This window comes from Oreochromis niloticus, linkage group LG1 (assembly GCF_001858045.2).
Source record: "Oreochromis niloticus isolate F11D_XX linkage group LG1, O_niloticus_UMD_NMBU, whole genome shotgun sequence".
NCBI lineage: Eukaryota > Metazoa > Chordata > Actinopteri > Cichliformes > Cichlidae > Oreochromis > Oreochromis niloticus.
In genome coordinates this window covers 3304064-3317106 of record NC_031965.2, presented here as the reverse complement: position 1 = coordinate 3317106, position 13043 = coordinate 3304064, and the positions used below count along the sequence as shown (strand labels likewise).

At 38.0% G+C, this 13043-nt stretch overlaps 1 protein-coding gene across 1 annotated transcript in view; it reads right to left on the bottom strand.

Moving 5' to 3' along the window:
• dis3l (DIS3 like exosome 3'-5' exoribonuclease) overlaps nt 1-12212 on the bottom strand; it is a 40330-nt gene extending 28118 nt beyond the window's left edge. Inside the window, exons 1-7 of the mRNA XM_003452613.5 lie at nt 11938-12212; nt 8816-8966; nt 5821-5949; nt 4140-4275; nt 2001-2168; nt 460-538; nt 168-341 (exon numbers count right to left, since the gene is read on the bottom strand). Coding sequence (XP_003452661.1) covers nt 168-341; nt 460-538; nt 2001-2168; nt 4140-4275; nt 5821-5949; nt 8816-8966; nt 11938-12067 — 967 coding nt within the window. The 5' untranslated portion in view covers nt 12068-12212. The remainder of the gene's footprint in view (nt 1-167; nt 342-459; nt 539-2000; nt 2169-4139; nt 4276-5820; nt 5950-8815; nt 8967-11937) is intronic.
• Between the last annotated feature and the right edge of the window lie 831 nt (nt 12213-13043).

Genomic DNA, 13043 nt, shown 5'->3' with positions numbered 1-13043 from the left:
AAAAATATTATTGACTTTATATATCAAGATATTTCAATGTTTTCATTAGTTATTTGTGAGATATCCTGAACATATTTTAGGCAAATCAGACAGAAAATATAATACACAAAATATCATAAAATACAAATATAAATCAAATCTGAATGAATGGAGTACAAACATCCCACCTGTTGGCAGAGGTGTACTCTCATTGTCCTCTCCAGTTTTTTCATCCCCATCAGTCAGGGCTGTACCCTTCCCTCTCCACTCGTTCTTGGGCAACAACTCCACCACAACCTCGTCCCCATGCACTGCTCTGTTTCGATTTTTTCGACCACACACAAGCACATCCCAAGTCAGATCTAAGATGGATAGGGGGGGTTTAAGTCGGGAGAAGAGATCAGAAACGTTTAGCAAAAATAAGTTTAATGTGTCTGTTCCACCTGTTTTGAAAATGTAAGGCGTTTCTGTAGTTTTCACCTGTGCTCTTGGTTGAGAAGTTCTTCGGCCTGACGAAAGCCTCATTCTGTGCCCGATGCTTATTAACATTCAGTGTACCCTAGAAAAAAGGAACGAAACAACACATTTACTCTTCTGCCACTGAGGTTGTGTTAAACAATCTGGTGAAAAACTCCACTGCCTTCTCTTTATGACATCTCCATACCTCCTCAGGTACAGTTGGGGAAATAATTATCACTGCTGAATTTGTAGGTTTCCTCAGTAACAAAGAAAGAACAATTATTCATGTTATTTCTTTAATGTTAGTTTCATTTAATGGAGAGCGACAAAATATCAACCAAAAACCCAGAAGCAAAAACACATTAAATAAAAGCTATAAGGTGACTTGCAGGTCCCTGAGTGAAGTATTTGATGCCCTACAACCCAGCCAGAATTTTGGCTTCCACAGATTGGCTGTGCGCTCTTTGTGGTACACAAAATACAGCCAATCAGTCAATTACAGACACTCCTGATCTCAGCACATTATTTGTATAAAGCACACCTGTCCACAGAATTGATTTCTTCCATTACAACCTCTTCACCAATGTTGGAGTCGTTACCCGAAAAAGTTATGTATTGCACATTGCTCATTACTTTTCTTAAACATAAGGCAGTACATGGATGGTCCGAAGGCAGTTTGGACCACAGCCTTCAAGAACACCACTGGTAACATACTACTCCACTTGATACCAAGAAAAGTCTTACCACTGTACTTGGCAACAAAGGACTCTACCCCAAATACTAACCCATGTTCTGCTTGGGGACTCACTGAAAATAACTTGCCAATCCCTTTATGACTTTTTTCTAATAATAATGTGTTTTTTTCTGTCTCTCTCCTTTAAAATTAAACTGCAAGAAAAATTAGAGACAGTTCATATCTTCTTCATTCAATAACAGTCCTGCTCTTCATCTCATTTTCTTTATTCATCAGCCCCTCAAATACTCCTACCTCCTCAGCACACTTCCTACACTCATCAGTGTATTTCGTTAGTATAGATTAGTATATGTATTAAAGGTACCTGCAGTTTCTCTGAAAAATGAACAGGTTTAAAGCTACTAAAATATTTAAACTTTGTTCCTGCAGTTGTTTTAAACTCGTGTTTTAAAGAGAGATTCAGTATACTTAAAACAGGTGTTAGAGAATTGTGGATCAATATGGTTTCATTGTGCAGGACGATTAGATCTTTAGCATGAATGCTCACCTCTGTGTTCTGCACAGACACACACACACACATATCACTGATCACATCACATGCTCACAGAGACACACATTCACACACATCACATGTTCACTCTTGCAGAGACGTCTTATCTGATTAATGAGACGTTTGTGTAACCACTGAAGTTAATAAAAAGGCTGTGAGGGAAGGCTGGAGTTGGGCTAAGATCAGATGAAGAGCTTCTCCCCTTGCAGCAAGTAAAAGACAGAAAGTGCTGTGGTCTTGCTTTTGTGCACAAGTGATTGGTCTCTGAGTCAGTGGGGTTTAAGTGTTAGACCCAACAACAGGTTGGTAAATTTTTACCTGAATGTAACGTTCAGACTTTATACCAGCCTCCAGGACTTCAGCGGGAAGATGTTCGGGAAACTCTTTCTCCCCATCGTCGCCCTCTGTCTCTTGTTGTGCCTGAGAAATGGAGCTAAACAGTTCATGGGCTGCCTGCAGATCTGACCAGAAGCTTTGCAAATAATCCTGGCAAAGGAAAAACACACAGGTCAAGAAATAAATTACTTCAATTGGCCTTCTTAGTTCTAGTAATATCCCTGCAAAGGCCTAAGTTTTGGATCCTCTTCCACTTAACCTTATCAGATTCGAGAAAGAGAAAGAGTACAATTTTTCAAATTCACCTCAAATCAACAGCCAGATGGTTAAAACTTTTGATACAGTTAGGCCTCATCAGTATTAGTATTACAATAATAGTAAAATAGATATAGAAACTGGTTTCAGAATGAATAAAGCGAGTTTTTGGAATGGGCTTCCCAAAGCAACAACCTCAACCCTGTTGATAATTTTTGGACAGTGCTTAAACGTCAGGACCGTTTTAGGAAACCAACCAATTTAAATGAATTCTACCAATTCTGGTTGAAAATTGGTCCAATATCTACCCAGAATTGTACGAGGATGTGGATTTTACAGAAAATCAAAAATGAATTCAAACTTTTACACTGAATTCTTTTTTTTTAACTTATTAAAGTTGTGCGCTGCACAAAGATTGGTTTAAAGAAATTATCAGAAGTACCAAATGACCATGACAGCCATGCTCATGATGAGTGAATGTAAACTTAAAATACAAGGTATACAATAATTATTACAGCCTATGTACAGTATTACAGTCAGAGTATAAAAATTATGTTACATTATATAAAAAAGACTGAATGAGTTGGCAGAACTAAAGCTGTAAAGACAAATAAATGAGAGAAATTCAAACATTCTATTATTCTGTTATCTAATATCATGTTCAGCCAATATCTACTAACTTACACTTTGTAATTACAGCAGTATCCATTCGTATGTGATCATTATAGCTACATTATTTTTCTCAATGCAAGTGGGAAATAAGCTGTGTGGTGTGTCTGGTCAGACAGCATGGATGTTTGTGTCTAGTCCACACAGAATGTATCACGGAGAGTAGATAACTACACTTTTATAAGTACATGTTAGCCACAGCACCGATTCAGTTAATCTCACAGAGCAACGATTCATGAAGGAATCCTGAAGTACTTTGCAGTGTGGCAAGTCAAAGTGGCAGGAATTTGGATAAAAATATACAAATCTGGCAGCAATGTATCAAAAATGTATCACAATAGAAAGTGATGTAATATTAATTTGACGGCTATTAGCATGTAGAAGTACTGCTCTTTTCTCTTTTTTCTTTAAATAAATATCAGACTTGGTATCAGTACGATTTTACTCTCTGCTCGTGTTTGCGGCGTTCCAAACACGTTGCCAAGAGGAAAGATGCAGAGTACCCTGTAAAGCCAAACATACAATATCAATACCCATAACATGGCTAAAGGGTGTTTCTACACTCTCTTCTTTACTTTAACTGTCATTTATTGACCATTTTAAATGGCGATACCAGTGTGTCGACAAATAGGTAAAAACTGTAACTGTTTTTTTTCTGACATAGAGCTCGGATCGTCACAAATGACGCTGTGACCTTCAACTTTAGTTAAATTCTCATTTACATACTAGTTTAATAGTTTTCTGACTCATTGTCACTGTGTTTTATACAACCACAGCATGCTTGCTAGGCCGACACGAATTGAAAAACAAAGTGTAGCTCTCTGTATGTAGACAGACTAAATGCCACATATATTTACATTTTGTCGCTTAACCAGGAAATCATGTGTAATGACTGAAAGTTTGATAATAACCACTAATACTGTTGCCAAACATGTAAGTGTTTCAAAACGTAATGCCTACTATATGCTACAATAGTCCCATTGAAGATTATTGAAATAATACAGACCAACCAATTGTTCCATCACATAGGTTCCAACACAACGACTTTACAATGTCACACAAAGAGCTGACTTTCAATTTTAGGTGTTCAAACCATGAGTTTCTCTAAATGCATGATGATAAAACCCTGTAAGGTGGCTACATATAAGAAGCTGATATAGAGTAGAGTAGATGGTATTATAAAGGCATTTCATATACCTGGACAGAGATGACGTACACTCCACACGTGAGGCTGCTGAACTGAGCTACGGCCTCGGGATCCTCAGTGATCATCACTATATTCATCATTCCTGCCAGGTGGTTGTAGTACCACACTGCAGCTGAGTACACACACCTACACACACACATACACACACACATTAAATGAACTCACAAGTTTAGCATAAGATGCATGAAGGCAAATTACCCGCTAAAGCAGTAATCTTTAACATCTCCCACTAAGTTTTTGCTGTTTTGTAGGTGGTAGTTATAATTTCACACTACTTGTAATTCAAATGGTGCTTCCACAGAAAGAATATAAATAATAAATAATTGAGTGCCTTATCTATATAATAAACACATTTCATGAGTACACACTGCACTTCTAGTTTCATTTTTTTGGCACAACATAAAAGTTTGTCAGATCATGATTAACATTACAACAAAGTCTCTATTATCAAAAACACTCATTAAATCATTTTGGTGCTTTTCTGTATTAAACTGGTATAAATATTAATAACTTTAAGCTGCCATTCACAAGTCCTCCTGATTTCTTTGTTCCTGCACTTGTTTTCTACCTGAAGTAGAGGAAAAACATTTTTTAAAACGTTAAAATTACCCCTTTACCCATTGAACCCCTATTGGGACAAAACACTAGGAATGCTTGATTGACATCTTAGCCAGTACATGCGCTCTAAGTGCCATATGCATCTGCACCGCTGGCCTGTTGCACAATTTGAAAGAAAGTTAAAATTTAATGTTTAAATTTTAAACTTTCTTAAATTAAATCTCCCAGATGAATTTTGCGCACATGTGAACTATACATTTATGTCACTTTCCCAAAATATTTTTTTGAAACCCAGATATGGCAACTTGACATTTTTAGAAACACAATTTCCTTTCAAGAGTTGCTGAGCAGAAGTAGTCAGGAGGTACAGTCAAAGACATTTTGGGTGATTGGATGATTATCAGGATGTCCTAAAAACATAATTTGAAAAACCTTCAGTTAATCCAATCCTAGAAAAACAGAACATATTTCTCCCATGCTGGCTTCCCTGTTAAATCCAGAATTTAATTTAAAATTCCTCTTCTTACACATAAAAGCCTTGAATAATCAAACCCATTTTACACACCCACTTTGCTCTCAGACTGCGGGCTTATTTGTGGGGTTTACAAAAGTAGAATGGGAGGCAGAGCATCAGCCTTCAAGCCCTTTTTTGTAGAACCAGCTTCCTATTTAGACACGGGAGACTGACGCCCTCTCGACTATTAAGATTAGGATTAAAACTTTCTTTTCTGATTTATAGTTAGGGCTGGATTGAGTGACCCTGAATCCTCCCTTAGTTACGCTGCAATAGGCAATATTGGGGATTTTTGTTGGCATTTTTGCTCAATATAAATAAAATTGAACTGAACTGAATATGTTTAATTAGCATAATCTCCATTTTAATTAATGAGATTTACAAATTTCACATAGTGAAACATGTAACGTCACACTTTGACCCAGAAAAACAAAAGGAAGTCAAAGAAGTATAAGTACAAGAAAAAACATGACAAAGAGGAAAACATGAGAAAGGAAAAGACTTTATTTCTATGATACATGTGCTGCAGCATCTTGACTGTAGCATAGCACAAGCTAATGTAAACACTTCAGTGAGTGTGGTAAATAATGAGCACCGACCTGGTCTGCCATTTTTCCTGGCTCTCGCCCTTCTCTCGTGGACAGTAAGCGTACTTCTGAAATTCATTGGCAAACAGCACGCAGTCGTGTCGAGGGTCTTTGACAAGGGTTCGCAGCCGGTTGTAATACCTGCACAAACGCACATGACAAAAAAACAAGTACATTCAATAAAATCATAAATTACACTCAAGAAACCCTATCATTAGTTTGGGAGAATGGTGGGTGTTAGGTTTATATTGTGGATTGTCATTTATGCTTAGAAATATATATTCATATATGCTTAGAGGTTTATAATCGATTGCATAATGATAAAGGTCTGATCCTTAGTAGTCTGCAAAGACTTTGTGTGCCTTCCAGAGCACTCTGTCATGCACACACATCCTAAGGTCATGAGAGAGGTCATACCTTCTCTTACTGATTTATACTATGGGAGGACACCTACTCTGTATCTGTTTAAGTATAAGAGCCCTTTGTTTAGGTGGACCACTGGACTCCTGGCACCGGCTTTGGGGAGTCGTTCACAGGGTCACATCTTGACACACACACACACACGCATACCTACACATACACACAGACGGTATTCTTTGTTCACATGTATGCTTGTGTAAGACGTCATATGTTAATGAACCTATGCATATTCATGTAACCACAATAAAGAGCAGTGCTACGGGGGAGCTAACTGAGAGTGACTGGGGTTCGAGCGGAAGGAACAGCGCTCGTCACAGTTCTCTCCCTCGTGCACGAGCAACACAAAGAGCTCTGGTGACTTGCATCTTGCTTTTGCCATTGTAGTAGAATTGTCTTGGCATTCCAGCAATAGGTGTGTGCTACACAAACCTATCAGTGGGGGATGTTAACAGAACGTTAACCCTGAAGCACAAGGGAGAAAAAACAGATCAAAGCAACGTATGTTGACTTTTCTTAACTTTTTATTTATGTTCCCTTGTTCATTTTGGCACAGACTCATTTTTTAAATTAACTCTTTTTTTGTAAAAATCAAAACAAAACAAAGAGTTGCCTGTTATATAATATGCAATAGACCTAAACATAAGATCCTGATCTGAAATTAGTGAAAGAGGATGCCACCTGGCTTTGTTATCCTTTAATTGAGTTTCACAATAAAAGCCCAGTTAAAAAAAAATCAAAGTTTTTGGTGAACTAAAACAGCAGAGTACATGCAGTAGCTGTTTTACACTAAAAATTAACACTTGTACTGATCAAACAGATGAAATGAGAAATAAAGGTCTACAAATGCCCCGATCTCTAGTTGAGCTAATAAAGATGATGTATAGAAAATTCAGCAATTCTGCAAAAGTGAAACTGCAAAGAGAGTCCACGATGAAGCTTTTTTCTCTTTGCCGTGTACGTTAAAGTCAATGGAAAACAGTAAGTAGTGATTCAGTATGACAACTCTGTATGTTTCACCAGATGTCCACCGAACACTATCAAAGTGAAGCCTCATCATATTAATGATGCAACACTGTAAAATGGCTGTGTGAGCACAAATCAGAAATAAACTGGACTGAAACCCGAGTTCACGTGGGACTTCTTATTTACAGTGCTCATCAAGTTTGTCCAAAGCTCTCCTGCATGTTTATGCTGGACACATATTTCAAGTCACAGGCTGTGTCTCTTTTAGCTTTGTCAGCAGAGCTTTTGATATAATGAGGCTGACCCCTGGTCAAAGTCTAAAAACGTGTGTAGCTAGGTTAAGCTGGGCACACAGCTAACAGCTTGACTATGAATTATGAATGCAACTCCAACATTTCAAACAGAAATTCAAAAAGAGCATCAGAATGGGGAGGAAAGTCATTTAAAAGACTTTGAGCACGGCTAGGTTACTGGTTCCAGATGGGCTACTGAGTATTTCAGGAAGCAGGTGCCGTGTTTGGGGATAGTTAACAACGCGGAGAAGTTGCATTCATTTTAATGAATATCTGTTACTCTGCCACAGCCCAGAATACAAATTATACCGACCTACATGAGAGAAGATGCTTCGCTAAATCCTGTAGGGTACAACAGGTAGTTGGGTCAGATTGAGGTCGGATTAAGTACTCACCATAATAAAAACCACACTGGAGTACGTTTGAAACTGGACCAAAGCCACATCCTCTAATATATACTGGTGCCGTTATGTTGGCATGTAAGAGAGTGAAATGACTATGTTTACATCTGCTCAAACAAAACCGAACAGCAGGAAAAATGAACTAGAGTTTGATTTAAACGGTGCAAACAGCACAGATGCAAAAACACAAAATGCTTCAGGTAGCTCTCAAATGTCTGTTCAAGCTCCTTATGCTGCAAGCTGAGATGTTTGTATTCATCTAGCTAGCTTCAGAGCCATGTCCCAGTTTAGTTTAGTTTTACTGTGTTTGGCTAAAAAGTAGTAAAAAGTGGAGTATTCTCCTTTCCATTTACAAGATACATAGAATAAAGAGCTGGTTACTTGTTAGCGATTAACCAATTCATCAGCCTAATACTGGTATCAGCTGGTATTTTGCCTGATATCAGCATTTACAGCACGGTGGTTCAGTGGTTAGCACTGTTGCCTCACAGCAAGAAGGTCCTGAGTTCAATTCCATCATCAGGCCGGGGTCTTTCTGTGTGGAGTTTGCATGTTCTCCCCATGTTCTCCAGCTTCCTCCCACAGTCCGAAGACATGCAGTTAGTGGGGATAGGTTAATTGGAAACACAAAATTAGGTAGGTGTGAGTGCGAATGGTTGTCTCCTGTCTGTGTGTTAGCCCTGCGACAGACTGGATAACACATATCCAGGATGGATGGATCAGCATTTACTGATTTCAGTGGTCAATGTGTCTCTTCAACACTACATGGGCTAAGTGTTCAAAAGCTATATGATGAAGAACTAAAACAGTTTCCATGTAACAAAAGGGGCCACAAATAACAAAAACAGAACATCAGTACTCACCTGTTTACTTCCCAGTAATCTTCTTGCCAAAACAAAAACAAAAACAAAAAAACCCAAACAATTGTACCTGCGATTCTTGTTCTGCAGAGCCTGGCAAGCAGTCTGGGTGAAGATGATGCCCTGCAGCTCTCTGAACTCCAAGATCTCCAGGTAGTCGACTACGACAGCAACATCAGGCACCACATAATGGGTCAAATCTCCGGGCAGCAGCTTTCCATCTGTTTGGGAAGATCTATGTTCAGCGATAAATTCTTGTTTCTACAGCTCTTTATTTGCTTGATTTCCTATTGGAAATGTTATCAACTGTGCCAAAAGACACTTAAAAGCATCCTTCTTTTACATTTGCTTGTTTCCTACTAAACGTTGCACAGATTACAGGAATCGATGTACATCCAGAGAAATGCATTTAAATATTTTCAAAAATGTCCCATATAAAGAGTTTATTGTGCTTACACATCACTCCCTTTAAAATACTTGTTTTTACTTTATTTGCACACCAGATGATCATCAGCATATTATATGGCAAAAAATTACATTTATTGTTACTTTGACATATTTCGGTACAAGTTATTATTATGCAGACTATAATGCAGTCTATCTTGATTATGACCCATCATATTAACAGTGAGCTGCCCCGCGGCAGTTTTCCAGGTTTTCTAAAAGACTTTCTTTGGACACTTGATGGTTTTTCACTCACAGTTATTATACCAACTATTTTCATTTTGTTTTAATTTGTTAAGCCTAACCTATGAATCATTCATAAAAAACACCTAACTCAAGGGATGAACCAGGATTATATCTAGACATTATAAGACAGCAAAAATAAATAAATAATTAAATAATTACATTGTATCTTTTTCCAATTTCTTTAGCTGAATCTATGAAAAATGCCAAAGATAATGCAGTCTGACATTCATAAAATAGTGCTTTTTCACCAACAGGCTGATATCCGCAGCACTATTAGCCTAAAACTTGACATAAACATAAACCTGGCATGTCTTATACAATGTATTTCTTTTTAAGTTTTCAGATATTTCAATAAATTGTTGCACCTATTTTCTATTTTCCAAGCAAAATGCAAAGACATGAGGTGTGGCTCACAATGTTTTCAGTGTGCTGTATAACCTACAAACACAAGGAAGATCTGGATTAAGATGAAGTCAATATACACAGGATAAAACCTCTTAAACTCGGACTGATATTTCATAAAAGCGCTGATCATTCTCACCTCAAACACTAAACAGCAGCACAAATGTGCAAGCTTAAGTGATTGTTCTTCACTACAGGTGCACCTATCCAGTATTTGGATCACATATCAATGCAGTCCAGACTCAAAAAGCAAAACAAGGTATTGGTGACAACGCTCTAATCTGTCCAGTTCTACACTGTTCTGCGTTTACATCCCCACTGTCAGCAGCAGATCACCAGCTGATCATAGCATGAAGGAAACCAACAGCAAAAGAGCTGGCAGCCTGGAGGCATTTTACACCTGCTATGCCCAAAGCTTTTCTTTGAATGCTTCTAACAAACTGTGGTCAAGTGAGTGGACATCACTAAAAAGCTCTACAAACCTGTTGGCTTTTCTCTCTTGCTTTCATGCTCTCACTAAATATATTTGGTTTAACAACTACTATGAACACTTTATTGTACTTACGATAGTACTGTTGATTGTGTCAACTTGATTAATATTACACCAATTCACCTGTCTCTCATCAGCTCCACTCCATGCATTACATGCATATGAAGATGTGCACTTAGATTAAGACTGAGAGCAGTGAAAGAAGAACTGTCATAACCATAAAGCACAGATCAATAAAGATTCTTACACTGAGCTAAAATTAACTAGTCCAAATACATTTAGTGAAAACAAAAACATGCTTTTTGTTTTCATCCCTTCAAATGTATTTTTTAACCAATAAACACTAACTCACTAAACGTATATTCTTGGATGTATTCATTTGCTGCATTTTACTAACATTTTACAAAATCAGGAAGGAATCTTTGAGTGCATCCTGACTGCCTCTTACATCAAAGAGTTTCTTCCTCACAGTGAGGAATAGCGCATATTAATTTAACATTGGTCTCAGATCGGTAGCTTGTATGGGCAGAACAAAGTACTGGTTTTACACCTGACCTAGACAAAGTCAGACTGGTGCACTGTTGTGCCAAAAAGTGATTGCCTGCCAAAAACTGATTTCCAATGTTTCCGTGTGTTTTTTTATGTGTAATATCGTAACATATGTTGCTAAATAGACTTTGGTGAACAGGTATTACAAAGGGGTTATATATAAAATTAAAAAATTACCTGTTTCTCAAGTATCTTTGTAACTGGTTACATTATAACCAGTCAGCTCCCTTTTGTCACTTAACATATGTTTACAGAACTATTTTTGCTTTTATTGCAATTTCAGCTGTCCTCTTGGCCAGATTGCTCTTAAAAGAGACATTTTTAAAGTGAACAGGAATTTTTTTAAGTGCATTTTAAGTGCCCCTCTGGCGCGATATGGCAGCCTCGCCTCTGTCAGTCTGCCCCAGGGCAGCTGTGGCTACAACCGTAGCTTGCCTCCACCAGTGTATGAATGTGAGCGTGAATGAATAATGGCATTGTAAAGCGCTTTGGGTGCCTTGAAAAGCGCTATATAAATCCAATCCATTATTATTATTATAAATAAAGCTTATATAAAAGTCACTGCCAAAAACTGATTGCGGCTTCTACCTTCTTACAGGAATGTTGTTTGTTGCTCAAGATGACTTGATATCATTGATGAGGGATACATTTGACATATGTTTCACATATTATAGACCAATAAGTTATTTATAGCAGTTTAAATACAAGCAATCAGTTTTCGGCAAATACCGGAAATCAGTTTTTGGCAGACAATCACTTTTTGGCACAACACCCCTTGCCTCTTATCTGTGCACAGGTGGGATTTGCCATTTAACTGTCATACAAGGTAATTCTAGCTTTGGGTCATACTGTATGTACTTTGCTATTTCACGATTCATGTTACAGTGAAGCAAAATATAATATAATAAAAATTACGTGTTAAAACAAGTTATTTTTCCTCATTTGATTGTGTACGCCCCCAAACCACTACCTGCCAGTATTGCATTAACAGCAACGTTAGATACTTCTATAGCAGCAAACAAAGAGCTGTTTTTGTGAATTTGAGATTTAGCTGATTTTACCATTTACACAGTCGGCCTGACACAGTGAGCTGCAGCAGGGAACCCGCTCTCTCAGATAGTGTTCCCGGACCACTCGGACCTTCCGCCCCACGCAGCTTTTCAAATGCAGGACTCTCTCCGTTTTAATCATCGTCCACACTCACTAATGAGCCACATACAGCCGCCGGCGCTCGCTAACTTGCTGTTCTGCCAAAACGCGGGAAGACGCGGTTGTAAACATTCACGGCAAAGTTCAGGGAAACACGGAAGGAAAGGCACGACTGCTGACGTCATGACGCCCAAGCAGTACCGCGTCTTGCTGCGTTCAAGTGCTGTCGGACGCTCACCCAGGCCAGTAATAGGAATTCTTGGTCTTTTTGATGACCTCGGTACTGACTCGGATCAGCGATATAAGAGCCAACACTAATATCAGCTCTTAAGGCTCCCAAGCTGCATTACCATTTGTCCAAATGCAGCAAAGTTAAAGCCTTTAATTCATATACATCTTCATGTTGGCAATTAGAGTCAAAGCTAATCTGAGCTGCTCCCTTGTCTGTATGTTTTAATTTGGCAGTCTTACGCCGAATGCCCTTCCTGACACAACTACACTACAGCACTGTAGTATGTTAATCACTATGCTATCGAGTAATTATAGTAAACCTTACCATTTCCACAAATTTAAGCAAAACTACATTAATATCGAAGCATCAAGGAATACTACAGATGTATACTAAAGGCTTCATTTATATTGCACATTTTTAGTGTTTTAGTGCTAAAACAGTGTGTAAATGTTACAATTTTGATGCTACTGTAATCTCTATGTCATTTAAATGTAATACCAAAGTAAAAGAAAAATTCTTAAAACATATGAAAGAGACAGAATGTGTATTAAAGATTAACACAGCAGCCGTGACATGGTCATGTCACCCACCCACTCTGTAGAATAGAGTTTGAGGGGCTTTTTTGTTTGTATGTTTGTTTGTTTTTTTTATTTAACATATGACACATGGTGGATTGCAAATATGAGGACACTGCATGCATGAATGAGACTGTCAGTCACAATTGCCTGTTTTATACTTAATGAATGGAACCATGATATACAAAAACATCACTGGCTTCACTTTTCA